At 42.2% G+C, this 16,881-nt stretch overlaps 1 protein-coding gene across 1 annotated transcript in view; it reads left to right on the forward strand.

The window, feature by feature from the left end:
* mtcl2 (microtubule crosslinking factor 2) overlaps window positions 1-16,881 on the forward strand; it is a 97,021-nt gene that overhangs the window by 59,639 nt on the left and 20,501 nt on the right. The window contains exons 5-10 of the mRNA XM_073469435.1: window positions 7,429-7,491; window positions 11,620-11,787; window positions 12,410-12,563; window positions 13,008-13,575; window positions 13,763-14,063; window positions 15,917-16,150. Coding sequence (XP_073325536.1) covers window positions 7,429-7,491; window positions 11,620-11,787; window positions 12,410-12,563; window positions 13,008-13,575; window positions 13,763-14,063; window positions 15,917-16,150 — 1,488 coding nt within the window. The remainder of the gene's footprint in view (window positions 1-7,428; window positions 7,492-11,619; window positions 11,788-12,409; window positions 12,564-13,007; window positions 13,576-13,762; window positions 14,064-15,916; window positions 16,151-16,881) is intronic.

Raw genomic sequence — 16,881 nt, forward strand, 5'->3', positions numbered from 1 at the left:
GCCGTTGTGCTCTGAGCTGCTTTTCCTCTGCCGCAGACAACCACACAGAGCTGCTTAATGCTGCATTTGCATGCTAGGAATTCAGAAAAAGCTGTTATCAAGTGTGACTAAGAATAAATATGATGTTACGATCAGCCTGCGACATTGAAAGCATTCATTTATTTTGTTATACTGACATTATTGGATTCTTTTTGGTTGGCAAATAGCACGATTTGAGCAGAAAATGCCACCTTGCCATTCTTGAGACACACACACACACACACACACACACACACACACATAGAGAGACACACTGGTTATGCAACCCATTGTGTGTTGCATTGTGTAGACTCTTTGTTCCAGTGTGTGTGATGGTGATGATGTAGAGACGGGAGTGTCCTGTTCTTTCAGGCAGAGACTGGCCCCCCTCGCCTGCCAAAGTGTGTGCATGTGTGTGTGTGTGTGTCTCTGTTGATGCATGCACTTCAAATAAATCAATTTTCTCTCCACAAACACACACTCTCTTTATTTCCATGCCACAAATACACACTTTCACTCAGTATTCTTGTAATCTGATCTCATTTCTGCCCTCAGAGGATGATATTTGCGGTTTCAATAACACATAATACAAACTTGGCAAACATGTGACTTTGCAGTGTGTTCAGTTGTCTTGTGCCACCAACAGAAAGGGCTCAGGAAATATGATCTAATCCGTTAGTTGTGGGTGCTATTTACAACCACAACAACCACTGAAAATGCAACTGAATCTAAGTGTTCGGCTCACCTACCAGGAGCTGTGAAACCAGAACATTAAAAAAACATGTCAAGATGTCCCAAGATGTCATGGGAAAATGTTTCCAGTGCTGTCAGTGTTGTGAAACAAGAGATATTATCGCCTCATTGGCCAATGTGGTAAGTTACTCATACAAATACAAGCCCTGGAGAAATAATGATACATCACAAGAACATTTAACCGCTCTCATGTCTGTCAACTTAAACAGGAAAGGGCTTCAGATTAGCTCTTTCCCCCTGCTAACTGTCTCTAAGCTAAGATAGCCTCCCAGCTCCAGCACACAGACAGAGTGGTATCACTCGTCTCAGCTAACTTAGGGTTCAGGGTGAGGGGGTGTATGTTGACATATTACATTCACAGCCTTCAGTGGGGAACATATCAGTATCATGTTGTCATTATGATATGAAACAGTATATCGTCTTAAGCCCTATTTGCACAAGACTAGTATTACTGGTGGAGCTCTATAAAATTGCAATAATTGCAAAGGGGGTTTCTGTGATCCACTGGAAATTACCAACCATACTTCATCAAACACAGAAGTCATGTGATAATATTAGCCCGATGCGGATCAGCATCTCAGTGACTTGGGGCAGAAGTGTGGAGTTAATTTCTCAATAAAATGCGGCCCCCTGGTAATACTAGTCCCATGCGAACAGGGCTTTAGATTTTCGATATCGTTATGTCGTGTAAGCCATAAGTGTCATCTTTTCCTCGTTTTAAGGGCTGCATTACAGTAAAGTGATGTCATTTTCTGGACTTACCGGACTGTTACCCACTTACCCAATTTATTTATCGAGAATCTCTACAAAAGTACAAATAGCCATCCCTACAATTGTTGCAAAGCAGGTGGTATTAAGTCAGAAATATCATGATATTTGATTTTGTTGCCCGGTCCTCTAGCATTTATGAAGTGCTTGAGAGGAGATTTCAAAATATCAAGATAAATATCATGTTTCATGATTTAAACCCCTAAATCCTGAAAAGGAAATCACAGAGTTGTTTCACAGGACAATTAAAACAGATAATAAGAATAAAATGAAAGATCCTCAGCTTGTAAAGCCAAAAACAAAAGACTTTTGGGCGCACACTCGTCTCCTCTCTGCTGTGTAGCTCACAGGATGTCACGCCTGTTTGCTTCAGGTGATTCTACACACTGGGAGCAAATTTGATTTCTGTGCAGCCTCCTCTCTCACTCTCTCCCGTTCCCAGACAGCAATCTCATCTGCAGTCAGTTAACCTGTGTGGCGGGCCATAACCTAGACTAGGCTGTTAAAACCATTTCCACGCAGGAAACCAGATCAGCACACTGTAAAACCTGCAGGTACTCTGCCCCGCTCTGTCACCCAGACAGCAGCGACAGTAACGTCTCAATCCAGCTGTTTGGGATGTTTTTGCTGCCTGTTGAGGAGGACGCTGTTTTTATCCCTATGTGGATATTTTAAGCTGTTTGAATGACCGTAATGACTGCTGTCCTTTCTTAAGTCCACATGTGCTCTTTCATCATGTTTCGTCAACATCTTTCACTCCCCTCGTCCACACTGTCAAAACTTTCCTGGGGGATTTTTCATCGGCTCTCTCGGTGTGTTTGATCCCGGCCTGCTCTGTAGCCCGAGTGTCACGGCTGGTCGGGCTGCAGATCAGATTGGTTCTGAAGGAGGGGAGTGCACACTGCTGTGCTTCCTCATCCGCGACGGAGGAATGACAACATCTCTCTCTCTTTCCCTCTCCCTTTATTTCTTGCTATGCCATCGCTGTTGTTATCATTTCTCTCTGTCAGGGACCATCTCTTCCTCTTTCCCTCTCCGGCCTGATCAGGTTTTCCCTCCATCTTCTGTCCATGCGAGTCAGGCAAAGCAGGGCATTTGTGTCTTTGAATATTTATTTACATCTCTCTTGTTTACCTTTGTCGGCCATCCATTTCTTCAGGCCCATCCATCTCCTCTTTCAGCAGTTTTCCCCTGTATAGAGTCAACAGTGTGCTCACTGTGAAATATAGGAACATGCTACCTGGAATAAAACCTTTGCCGCCACTGGAGAAGCAGAGCACACAGCCAGAAGCTGTTAAATATGTTATCAGATAACACAGGGCTCAACCTGTTATCTTATCTGCGGCGTAACTGTAGACCTGCAGGCTCGGAAACATGAGAACCGGGCTGTGGTCACGGTGTGTGTGTGTGTGTGTGTGTGTGTGTGTGTGTGTGTGTGTGTGTGTGTGTGTGTGTGTACTCATAATGAATAATGTCGAAGCATACTTCTGTAAAAGTGTGAATAAGAGTATCTTAGTAGAAATAGAACTGACCCTTGTGAGGAAAACACATATAAGGAATTTAAAAAAAGCTCTTGACCTGTATCGAAAAATACAGTCACAGACGCACAGTATTCATCAATTAAATCTTTATATTTACATTTTTAGCTGTGACAAGAATGACCCGTTTTTTTCCAGCCGGAGGCGGTGGTATAAACTGACAGTTGAGGCTGCTGTTTGCCCGCTGATGCAACTTGTAATTAGAGGCAACTCAGACACATTTCAAGCTGATCATTATCAGTTTTGGCAAGTGTTTGACAAACTGACTCAGCATTCTGTGATTCAGGCTGTTCGGGTATCTAATTGCCAGTTAGATACTGTATTTTACAGTATGTAGTGTCACAGTCAGGGAAATTCATCTCAAGTTTCTGGAAGTTTATGCAACTAAGCAAAAAACAGTCTAGGACTTTTTCACAGCGGACATTTTGAATTGTCACAATACAAATAGCACAGGTGTTACTAATGATGTTAGCAATGGCTCCGTTCCATCCAGGTGTCTCTGTAATGACAGTAGTCAAATCTACATTCAGGAGTAAGACTATAATTTCTGTAATTCAGTTCAATTTAAACCTATTTAAAACTTTATCCATCGAGAGAGACTCATTTTCAGTGAAGTCAAGCAAGAACAAAAGACATCAAACAAACAATCCAAAGCAGACCAGTTAAAATGGAGACCAAGAACGTATAACTGTCCCAGATGAATAAGAAAACTACAATGGCACACAGTGTGGTGTATCCCTCCGCCAAGGCACAACAATATCCTTTCATTGAAACAATCCAATATCAAATATCAAATAAAACATGTTTGAATCCGCTAGATTAGATTAGAATAGATCCACTGTTTTCATCAGGATCCATGCATTATTCCCTGAGTAATTACTGAAAATGTCAGTGTCAGACCCATCCTCCATTCAAGTTTTGTGATAGTTTTTGTGTAATCCTGCTCACAAACAAACCAACAAACGGACACAGGCAAAAACATAACCTCGTTGGAAGAGGTGATATCAAGAAAAGGAGTCAGCCTTCTTTTTGCTGAAACATAGGGTCTAAAAATGTTTATATATTCGTTGCGTATGTGTATGTCAGTCTGTCTAAAATGCTTGATCTCTGCCAACATTTCCAAAACAATATTAAACAGGTGAAAGCAGTTATTAAAGCATGCTGCTGCCATCTGGCAAGAGATACATTAGCGTCCGCTGCCGTACCTCCAGACTACAGAGCAGCTTCTCTCCTCAGACTTTGATCCTCCACACTCCACCTGACATGATTAGGTTTTCTTGTATTTTACAATGATGTCTTTATTATTTAATCATCCATTTATCACATTTTCTTTCTTTAAGTAGCATAACAGGACTACTACTGTCATTTTGTCGTACAATCCTGGTTGCACGATAGTTAAATTGGTCTTGATCGTAAAAGCCATCCAGCAAATGAAAAATTCACACTGCTGCCTTCACTGGCTTCATCCTCATGAGTGACCTTAGTTTGTCTTTGGAGATATTCTCACATCCTCCCCCCTCCCAAAGTCACTATCTCCATATGGACGGAAAAAGTCTATTTTTACCCCGCAAAAAGTTTTGTCTGAGAAACTTCCTCTTGCAGTTCAGGAAAAGCTCATGCAAATGAAACAAGGTGTGAAATTCAGTATCATGAGCTCCCTCTCCAGAGTCTAGCATGAATTAATTTCCATCTCTTTCCATCAAATCACCCCTCTGCAACAGAACGCTGAGCTGAAAGCCGGATCCAATAGTCCGGACATCTGTCCAGCGTCCAGCCAGGATCAATGGTTCCATTATCAGGCAGGCCGATTGATCAGCTGAGTTTAGGGCCATTAGTAGACTGTTTGCATCCCGATAAACTGATCTTAAAGTGGGTTAGGAGAGAGAGAGAGGTAGGGATTTAGGGTGAGGGAGTGGGAAGGGAATGACAGCGGGAGATGAAAAATTAAAAGGTCGGGAATCAGCCACAAGAGTGAGGGAGGGAGGGGAGGAGGAAAGGAGGGGCGAGAGGATGAAGGGATAAAAAGAGAAGAAGACTGATAAGCAAAATCAGACAAACAAGCAAATACCCTTCATGCCGACGCTGCGCTGCATCTCCACCTGCACATGAGAGGATTTATCTAGAACATTCCTCAGTGCTGGAAGGTTACCAAGAACATGTTAGGTTATTTTTTTATGTCCCCCTCTCTCACCTTTTCTTTCCTTCCATCCCTCTGTTTCTTTCTTTTGTTGTCGGTGGTTCGTTGCAGAGAGAGTAGCTTGTTTCCATGGAAACGGACTGAGCCAGATGAGCTGAGCTACTTACACTGCAGCGTCTGTCCTGACTGTGTGTGTGTGTGTGTGTGTGTGTGTGTGTGTGTGTGCGTGTGTATTATTGGTCTTGGCTCTACAGAAAAGGAAAGATGATGATTTATGTGAGTCTAATGCACCGGGCAGACTCTTGGATGAACAGTGTGTGTATGAGTATGTGTGAGTAGATTATTTATTAGCGAGTCTTCAGTCCTTCGGTCATTGTGTCTTATATCTATGCTGCTGTCTCTCTCTCTCTCTGTTCTCACACTGGTAGCTCCACCTCACCGCTGTAAGTTCACAGTCTTATCAGTGTAGACGTGCTTATCGAGAACAATATGAGAATGATCAACATCACCGCAGCATTTCCACCTGGGGCTCGACATGAGAGGGAGAGGAACATACGATGTGCATACTAAACAGGTTAAGGTAAACATAAACTGATTGTCCTCAAAGGTATGGTTTGACATTTTGGGAAATTGGACGTTTTGTTCTCGTGCAAGCCCATTCTCACTCCCAATACTTCAAACACAGCAGCCTCCTCAGTGGCTTGTAAGCTTGACGCTGTATGTACCCCTTCGTTACTACTTAAAGTGCCCCTCTAGTGCAGTAGCATAAAGAGCGAGAAAAGTCTGTGTCTGGGGAGGTTGGGGGAGTTAGATGGGCCACTGGACTTAACTTTCGGAGACGGGGTTCATGTCCTGTCCGTTACCAAGAGTCAGGAGTGATTTGTTTTTAAGTTTACGTAAGTAAGTAACAATGTGAATGATGTAACTTACATTATGCAAGTGACACAAGTGACATACTTACATCACTTACGTTACGTGACATGGGTTAGGTCACTTACGTTGCTGTAAGTCACAAGACTGAGCAGAGTCACTTTAACCCAATGTATGATCTTTTCCTAAACCTAACCAAGTAGTTTTGGTGCCTAAACCTAACCAAACTGTGACAACGTTAATAACAGTCCAAAAGTGTTTGTCAACAAGCTTTATTTTGAAAATCTAACCGGACGTTGCTTATAAGGTATTATTAATAACTTGACTGTGGAGTCCTTCACGTCCAAAGAGGGTGGGTAGAGCATCATATTTTGAAGGCCACTGACCAAGCTTCCATATTTGACAAGTTGAGAGTGAGAAGGTGAGAGCTATAAGAATATCCGCTCATACAGTATCTGTACTTTATGTATTACATATATACATCTATATCCATTTAATATGAAGAGAGGCCAGAGTGAAGCGTAACTTAGAGTCTTTAGCGGTTGTCTGGCATCCTCATTGTGACAACAAGACTCCATGAAGTCACTGCACCCGGCCAAGAAGTAGTAACTCACAATGAAACCACAACTTTTTCAACTCCTGACTGAAGCTTCAGCTATTTAACAGACAGACTTAAAGTGGTACCAATCTTCTCGTCTAACTCTTGGCAAGAAAGCCATTAAGCGGATCTGGCAAAATGTCACACAGTTCCTTTAGAGAGCTACAACTGAAGGTCATTTTGGTAAAAAAACTAATGTGAACTATCAAGATTCCCATGCATCCTGGAAAACCTGCAGTTCTTTGGTGTTGCCTTCAATGTCCTGAAAAATGACGACATTGCCTGCAATGATGAGCAGTTTGCCAAATGGATAGTTTTTTGGCGTGAACAAGCACCAAAATGTGTTATTGTCTGAAGTCTGTGCAGCAGCTGGCGGTTGAAATTATGGCTCTGTTCAGAGATGAGGTAAAGATGAAATCATAGGGCGGTCATTTTTGTTTTGTAAGACTGAAATTCTAGTGAAGGCTCTCGAATGTGCCTTGAGTCAGTGTGTTGAGAGAGTGTTGTTAAAATTTAAGATTTAAAATGAAAGACAAACTTGGGTTTAAGAAGACATTTAAGTCGCAAAAGTCGGCACTTAAGGAGCAGAAGGGAATTTGTTGAAAAAAGTGTCTTTTGTGATTACGCAGCTTTACATCCCACCTTTCTTTTCCTCTCCTCACTCCTCGGTGGATACGATCATTCTTCATGCCCGCAGTCGTTGTGGTGTCACATCTTACTAACGAGCCTTTGTGTTTCTCTTGCAGAACTCCCAGAAGAAAAGAGGAGCACGACCCAACAACAAACCAGACAAGAAGCTTGGTCCACAGGTAACTCACACACACACACACACACACACACACACACACACACACATATTTACAGCGTATACTTTCAACCAAACCTGGAAAGACCTTTTTCTAACACGCAGCACATACAGACAAAGGGATGTGAAACATAAGCATCACTGATAAATAGCTGAGTGTGTTGAGCTGAAAATGTTTGCGGTGCATGATGGAGGGAAGAAAGAGATGATTGAAAGATGATGAAGGCTGAGAGTAACAGAAAAAGATGAGCGAGTTTGAAGGAGAGGAAGACTTTGAATAGAAAAAGGTAGGGATGAAGGAAGACACGGATAGAAATTCAATCAATCGTACTCAATAATACACTCAACACCAAGGTTTTTCTGTACGGTGGATAGACTGAATAAATTGCCAATAAACTCGATGAGTACAAAGATTCTTGTACATCTCTGCTTTATATAACAGTATATTCATTATTCAATATTTTCTTATTGGATCAGATAAAGATAAAGATTTTACGAGGCCTTACAAGGAATAAACCTTAGTTGTTACATAAAAAGGATTTGAATTCTGCAGCTGTCCTGTCTGGGATGTCTGGACGTCTGTTTGCTCATGGTCATATCCGTGGATGCAGTTATGGGCAACAGCTAAAAATGTGAAATATAGATAATAGATGTCATCATGTTTTTGATGCAGCTTTTACGGCGTCAGCATCGCCCGAGGCGGCTGTCATCTCTGCGGACGTGTAATTGCAGGCACATAAAAAGCACAAGAGCTGCGACTGTTACTTCCTCCTACATGTTTCCACAGTGAGTGGGTCAAACAGGCTCTACATTAAAACCAATCCAGCAATCAATACCTGCAGCGACACTTTATTTTCCAACATCAAAATCCTCACACATACTGTAAGTAAATATACAGTACAGTCTATAAAGTGAAATGTGATGACTTTGCAAATAGAGTATTTGAGTATCGTGAATCAAGTGGAATTGGAACCAATAAAATCTAAATAATGAGTGTCAAAATATCTATTTGTTTTCATTGTGGTTCAATAGTCATTTATATGGAGCAGACAAGGAAGTGTAGACATTACTGACACGTCAATAGCAAACTTGTTGCTTCTAATTAAAGCACATGCCTAGTTAATTATCACATTTGTTGTGATTCCTCTCCCAAGCAACTGTTTAATTCTTTTATTTCCTGCTTTAACCACAAATTGAGTTCAAAATAAACATGTTAAAGGTTGTCTGGTGCCACAGATCACATGCCGGAGGTCTTGCATGTTTGATCCTTTCAGTGTGTTCCTGCCTCGCTGTGCTGTCTGTATGTCTCTCTGTGACCTATTTCCTCTGGGGATCACACTCTATCTGTCCAAACAAGGCGCGTGCAGCGATAAGCAAATAGATCAGCAGTTCCTGTATTCGCTCTTCTCCGTGTCATCTCTGTGTCTTTTCTGCCCTCCATCTTGTCCTGCAGGTGTTTGTACTTAATGTCATCCTTGCATACCAGAATCAGGCATCGACGTCACACTTTAAATCTCTTCTTCCTCTCCTTTGAAACTTTTTCCTTAACTTCACTCTTCCAAAGCCTCCCTGCCTTCCTTTTATTTTTCCACATCACTTAAATAGTTCAAACACTGCTGAAATAACTCTACTCCTCTGTCAAAAAGACACTACAGGAGTTAGAAGTAAATGAGCTTGGGTCTTACACAACAAGAGTACACAGAGATGCAGAGTTAAACTAACGTTACACCACAGAAGGTGTTTGCGGTGAAGATAATTCTCTCAGCACCGTCTCTCTGCGGCTGCTGGGCTACACCAGCCCAGGGCTTCCTCTCCAAGCCACATACCATAAATGGCTGTAAATTCGCTGGCTTTCGCCTCCCTTAATGTGGTTGGAAGGCCTCCACAGGCCCGTAAAACAAATAGAGCTACAGAGCTGCTTCTGAGGAACTGGTGCACCGGGTCACCTCAGGTCAGCAGTAGTTACAGCAGAGCTTGGGGTGAGAAAGAGAGAGAGCTACATACATGAATAACATATGTCAACAACAATAAAATCTGAATGAGGCTATCACACTGTAGTTAAGGTTAAATATAGTTTTAGAAATAAAATTGAGATAAAAATTGACTTGACTTGACTTTTGTGCCTTGTATAACTCCTAGAAAAAAAGTCGGCCAGTGAAGCGATTAATTTTATTTCATAAATCAAATGTATTAATTTCAACTTTAAAGCTGCATCAACTGGTTTTTGGCCACTAGGGGGCAGAAAAACACCACGATAAGCTCCCAGAAACAAATATTTTTTGCAAAATTTGGAAGCTAGAAAAGTCGCTCACTCTATCTGTCAGCTGTTTGGTGCTGGGCAGACAGCGTTCAGTGGGATTATCAGAGCTTTTTTTTGCTGAAAACAGCTGCATGCTACAGCTTAAAATTGAGTTTATGAGACTAAACTTTATGTTAAATGCTGTAATACCAAAACAATTTGTTAAAAGATGCTAAAATGCTCCATAGAGCCACAGAGTTGGTGATAACTGTGATTTCAGCAATAAAAGTGACCCCTGAGACATTTGGTTCAGTGTACAGCAAGACAATGCAACTTTTGAAAAAAAAAAAAAAAAACATTCTTAATTTGACCAACTAAAAGTTTAATAGAAACAATATGCACCCTTGCTCTATTTAAAGGTGCAATCTGTACACATTTTAGTTGAAGACATTCAAAAAATTCAGTTTACTTGATGATGTCAAGTGATGGTTAGCCTGCTAACCAGCTAGCCCTGGCACATCCAGATCCAAAGCTCCTGCCATGGCTGTGTAAACACCAACACTCCTGTGTTCTCCGAGCTCTGAGCATCGCTAGATGCACAGCTAACCAAGCTAACTAGCAAACAGCAGCTACAGTTAGCAGCAGTTAGTGATCACTCTGGTGATATGCTGACCTTTATTTGTTTTGAGTATGACATCAACAGCTGGCCAGTTCTTACACACAGTATTGCACCTTTAATACACTGCTATAGCCTTACTTGCTTCCCTGTGTTTTAGCCTTTACTATCATCCATTAACTGTTAATTGTGTCTACAGTGGCTGCTGTGCAAAAATTACAGTCTTACATTGCTTATGTGGGTTTAAAGGACCGCAGTACCTACGATGCTGATTCAACTACTATAACTGTAATAGTCATTTTCTCTGTATTTTGTTGCGAGTTAGTAAATATCCATTTTCAGATTCTGGTTGACATCTGAGGCAAACCACTAATGAGTGTGTTTTCCAGAGTTTCTCTGTTTCCTGTGTGGTTTTTGCAACAGCCTCACGAGGAAAAAACACAGCATGACTCTGACCTCACCATTTGGTAGCTGAAAGCCGCAAGTTAGTCAAAAAAGCTCTTTGTCATTATCTTTTAGCTTCAAGGCGATTCTAAATAGGATGAAAAGCCAATTCATCTCAGTTGACTCGCAGTACTATAACGGGCCGTGGCTTGTGTTCAAGTGACAGAGAGCAGACAGTTTAATGCATCTTATACTCTGCCAAGGATGATGTCAAAACATCACTGTGGTTTGAAACACACTTCAATGACCAAAATGCTCTTGCGCTTCACTCATGACCTCTAATGTTGTCCAGTTGTCAGTCTGGGCGGACCCAAAGGTTGCAGATTCAAAGTCGAGCCACTGTTTGCATGAAGTGATCTGACCGGTCAGCTTTTTGAGTGTGTGTCTGCACTGTTCACATGCATCTGTCTGCAGCTTTCACTCCGTGCGTGTGTGTGTGTCTGTGTGTGTGTGTGTTTCAGTTCCTGTCAGGTTCTGTGTCTCTTGTCCTTAACCCTAGGCTAACAATTCAGATTTGACACATCTGTCTAGTCTCTGTCCAAGTTGAGGGAAGAGGTGTGTGTGTCTTTGTCTCTCAATGTCTCTTCTTCTTCCATCCTTCATCAAAGAGGATTCAATTTCTTGGCTATTTTATTTAATGAATCACCTAACTAAAAAGATGAATCAGTTATTGAAGTGTATTTGTTGAACTGATCTTTTCATCCCACCTAAAACGGAGCCTTTACTCTGCGTGATGACACATCTGTTTGTATGTCAGCCTCAGCTGTGATACAGCAGTTTTTTGTATCAATGTCACCTCGGTGCCCCCTTCTCTCTCTGTCCCGTCGCTGCAGGAGGACAGTTCAGACCTGAAATGTCAGCTCCACTTTGCCAAAGAGGAATCAGCTCTGATGTGCAAGAAGCTGACAAAGCTAGTGAAGGACAGCGAGGCCATGAAGGAGGAGCTGGCCAAGTACAGGTCGCTGTACGGAGACGTCAACGCCTCGCTCACCGTAGAGGAGGTGAGGAAAGACTTTACTTTGACATTTCCATATTGTGATTAATGAGCAAATTAGCACAGACACAGTAGAGGTTAGTGAACAAGGCCATGAAACAAGAGCTGGCAGAGTAGTGGAGGAGGTCAGAGAAGGATTCTGATTTTGAGTTCATAATGAGAACTGTGATGCAGCCCGCAGAAGTTTTTTTTTCTTTTTTCCGAAAGCACCTTAAGCTAAAACTAAACCCTGAGTTTTTGATCTTTTCTCAGCATTTAGCTCTGCATTTCATAACTTTTACCTGTGAACTGCAAAATGGTGCCACTTGGCTATTATGGTGCACAATAGTTTATGAAGTATCCCCACCCTTTGTACCCATATAAAACCCAAATGGTAGCCTATTTATTTCTGCTTTGCCAAAAACTCCTGGGAAAACTTAACAGAGGTGCTTAGAAACAGCCAAATCACTCACTCAAAGCTCATTTTTATCAAATTCACTTTTGAGCCGCTGAAAACGAAACATTAACACTGACAGACAATGAATTTCTCACAACAGGTGATTAAAAGTGCGTGATTGATCATGTGGGATGTGAGTAAGGAAGTGGTTCTCCTCGTCTTATGTCTTTTTTTATGTGACAACCCGCTCCAGGTTGCTGACTCCCCTCACACCCGCGAGGCGGAGATCAGAGTCCACCTGAAGCTGGTGGAGGAAGAGGCTAACCTGCTGAGTCGACGCATCGTGGAGCTGGAGGTGGAGAACAGGGGGCTCCGGGCTGAGATGGAAGACATGAAGGGACCACAAGGTAGTTTTTAAACTCATCTCGATGGCCAATTATATATTTCTATAATTTATTTCTCAGATGTGAGGTCCTCTGGAGGTGAAAATACCCTTAAATCAACAGTTAGCTTTAGCTAATCGGAAACATAAGCTAATTTAAATGACTAGAAAAGTTTGCAAATGTTTCTCAGCATTAGCTGATGGCAGATTTTGTTACAGAACCATGCTAGCTGTATCCTCCTATTTCCAGTTTTTGTGCTAAGCTAAGCTAACCGCCTGCTGGTTCTGTCTTCATATTCAGCATACAATCATGCAAGTGGTGTCAATCTTCTCATCTAAGTCTTGGCATGAACAGATTTTTCAAAATGTTGAACTATTCCTTTAAGATCATATCTGACAAATTTAACATCTGTATTAATTATTCCACACACTTTAACTGGCTTGACCTCTCATTGTTTCTTTTCCCTAGATGGTCCTCAAGAACTCACCGGTGTCGGTGGTGGGCTGGGGGTCGGTCTTGGCCTAGGAGGAGGGGCCATGGTACTCGGGGGTGGGGCGTCATCTGAAAACGTCATGGAGCTCCAGAGACACCTCCAGTTTGTGGAGGAGGAGGCAGAGCTACTGAGGAGGTCTCTAATCGAGATGGAGGAACAGAACAAACTCCTGATGAACGAGATTAACCGCTTTAAATCTGAACTCCCACCACCGCCGTCCGCGCTGTCGTCCAATTCGTTAACGTCGCTGACGGACGGGCTGCTCAACGACAGCCCGGTGCACTCCATACAGGAAGGGGCGGTGCTTATCAGCACAGACGCCCCAGCCCAGGAGGAGGAGCTAAGACTGGCGAGGCTTCAGATTGGAGAACTGAGCGGGAAGGTGAAGAAGCTGCAGTACGAGAACCGAGTGCTTCTGTCCAACCTGCAGCGCTGTGATCTGGCATCCTACCACGCTCCTTCCTCCTCCTCTTCCTCCTCACTACGACTGGCTCTGGAGACGGACGCTGAGGCTGGAGACTCAGCCGAGTGCCTCCCCACCAGGTAGTTTTGTGTTTTCAAACTGTCAGTTTCCCCTGTGAAAATGTGTTTCTGCAGTGTGCTTTTCCACTGGGAATGTTTCAGTGAGGGGAATTTATTTTAGTAACTCAAAAACTTTGTTGATACCTCCGTGAAGGTCAAGAATAAACTTCTCAGTCCTGATTGTGCTCTCTCTGTTGTTTTCCATCAGTCCGCCGCATCGCAAAGAGCCAGTAGGGGGCGAGAACGACGCCCTGGAGATCAAAGAACGGAAAAAGAAGATCGAGGACAACGCTGACGCAACAACCTCACTCCCTGGGTGCCTGGGGCAAAAGGACCATGATGCCTTGCTGGCCATGAGGGACCAGGCTCGCTTGGTTTCCACGGCGATACAGCTCCTGACCTCCCCAGAGTCTAACTGCCTCTCCTCCTCCCCATCCATCTATCACAAGGTCTGCAGCAACGAGGCCGCAGAGCCGTGTGACCTGGAGAAACCCCAGCCTCACAGTCAGGTGCCTGTCCTCCGGTTTGTGTGGTGTTCTCTCTCGGTGCTGTCGGATGAAACCTTTTCTTTTTCAGAGAGTTTCATATTATGTGACTCTTTAAATCCTTTTAAATGAAATCAACTTGAACTCTGAAGATGTGTATGCGCTTTGATAAAACATAACAATGTCTACATTAAAACAGCATTTGAAAAACAGTCACATGTACAAAACCAATGACAATCTTGAAATGACCGAGTTTTTTATTATTTAGACTTAATCCAGTGCATTTTTAAAAAAATAATTTTTGCTAAAGTCCACATTTCTCATGCAGTGGTGGATATAATGATGTGGTATATATCAATACACATCTACATAACAGTGGGCCTGCAAACAGTGATTATTTTCCTCACTGATTCATCTTTTGATTATTTGTCTCTATGCACAAAGTAATAATTGTGTCTATAAAATGTCATTAAATAGAGAAAAATGCACATCATATGTTCAAAAAGCCCAAGCTGACATCTTCTGATTACTTGTTTCCAACAGTCCAAAACCCAAAGATATTCAGTGGACATTTATATGAAGTAGAGAGAAGCAGCAAAACCTCACATTTGAGGAGCTGGTACCAGAAAATGTTTGGCTTTTTACCTGTGAAATCACTTTCAGCAGTTGAACAATGAAGCAACACTGTTCAGTGTTTCCCACAGAATGGCTGTGTACCTTTTTCCTGAATTGCTTTGAAAGTTTGCCTACAGCACATAATAGTGGCGAGCCTCGCCTCTCTGTTTCTCTCTCCCAGTCTGCTGCAGTATCTTTTATAAGGTCGCCCAAAAAACACACCTCACATGTTGGATTTTTTCACCCCTGATTCCTTTTTTACATCTGCGGGTGAACCTCGAAATGGAGGAAGCCTGTTGTTAGTTATGAAGCCTTTTGAAACTATAGAGGTCACATCACAATCGGTGCGTTCACAGGAGGGATTTAACACCAGAGAAATACTGTTGTCGGCAGATTTCTGTTGATCAGTTCATCTATTAATCAGCTAATGACTTCTTGGAGATCGTCCAAAAAGGAGATCAGGTCGGAGAGGGGAGTACGCACATGAGTAGTTTATTGCACATAATAAGGTTATTAAGAGCACATAAAGCGCCATTTATTTCTATATATTTGTATCTCCTTCTTGATGATGTCTGCACCTCGTTATTAACAATAGATTAAGTATATTCAGTACAGTTTAGGAAAAAAAAAAGTTTCAAAAAAGCTTTTGAAGTACAGCGTGACTTAATGTTAGCAGAAATCAACAGACTTTCTGAAGTTTCAGGACTACAAGTCACCAACAATGTCAATGTCTTGGTTTATTAAGTCACTCTAAACCCCAATTTAACAACATTTAAAGGTCCCATGTTTAGGATTTAGTCTCATCGGATCACTCAACTGATCACTCCTCGTCTCACACAAAAAACGTAGCCTCCTCTAGAGGTGTGTTTGGTTTGTCCTTTCTGGGTTGCTGTAGAAACATGGTGGTGCCTCTGTAGATATTAAAGGCTCATTCTAAGGTAACGAAAACACAACAAGTCCTAGTTTCAGGTGATTATGCACTGATTTAACCATAATTATAATATTATATTCTATATTCTACCACACTGTGCCTTTAAAAGGCAACAATGGATCTTTTTATTTTAAAAGTAAAGAAACTAGAAAGAGTGTAGAACACTGCCTCAGTGACAAATGTTTTGTCTTCTGTTTTGGCACTTGAACTAATAGTTCAGCCACCTGCAGTATCAGCCCCACAACGTATCATTTATCAGCCCAAACTGTTCCCTCTTACAGCCAATAATAACTGACTGTGTGATAAATCCTGTTATTTCTCTGTACCCCAGATTTCAGAGCTGTCTGACCTGGCGGACCGGCCTCTGGTTGGTGCTCTGACCAGCAGGCTCCAGGCCCTCCACACCCAGCTACAGGCCTTTGTGGAGCAGGTAGACAACCTTGGTAAACCCCCAGCAGGTGGGAGGGACCCTCAGGTGGAAGGGGAGTCTCCTCTGGCCTCACCCTGCGCCTCCCTCCCCTTCTCTGGAGACGGCCAGGATGGACTGAACACTGCCGAGCAGAAGGTACAAGACAAGAAACTCAGTCCTTCTTTTCACTCCTTGTCACTCTGTCTCTGTCATTTATGATCAGTCTCTGTTTTTTTTTTCAAGCTTTTACTTTTGTTGGATTTTTACTTTCTGTTGTCACTAGTTTGTTTTTCTGTTCTTCAGTTTTGTCCAGTGCCTAACCATTAGTTTGGCTGAATAACACTCCCGATCATGCTGCTTAAGTTTCTCCTCACAACGGAGAGCGGATTTACACAACAGGCTCAAATCTGATGAATCACCAGAAATTAAAGAGAAGTGTGAAATTAAATAAGGCACTTGAGATCCATTTAGATCTGTTGATAAGAAAAACAAATTCTAAATGATCCTGAAACGCTTCAAACACTGTTGTGAATGGACGAATAACTCTTAAGTGACAAACATCACTGTAAAATTGTGAGAAAAAAAATGCCTTTGCTGTATCAGATGAATTCAGATTTGAGCTGCTGGCGTAAACATCTCCACACGATGCCACCCATGTCCTCTGCATGCTGTTGAACTGCCTCCTAACCTGGTATTTAGATGCTGCTTTAGGCCTCAAATGGAGCCTGTTTGTCTCATGGACATTATGAGGTTATTAGGAGCACAATGAAGCACAATTACTTCTCTCATGTATATTTACATCCATAGGTTTACTCACATTTGTAGCATTATCACATTTATTCTTACAGCAAGTAATAAACATAGCCTAAAGGCATTATCTGATGCTG

This window comes from Pagrus major, chromosome 7 (genome assembly GCF_040436345.1).
Source record: "Pagrus major chromosome 7, Pma_NU_1.0".
Lineage (NCBI taxonomy): Eukaryota > Metazoa > Chordata > Actinopteri > Spariformes > Sparidae > Pagrus > Pagrus major.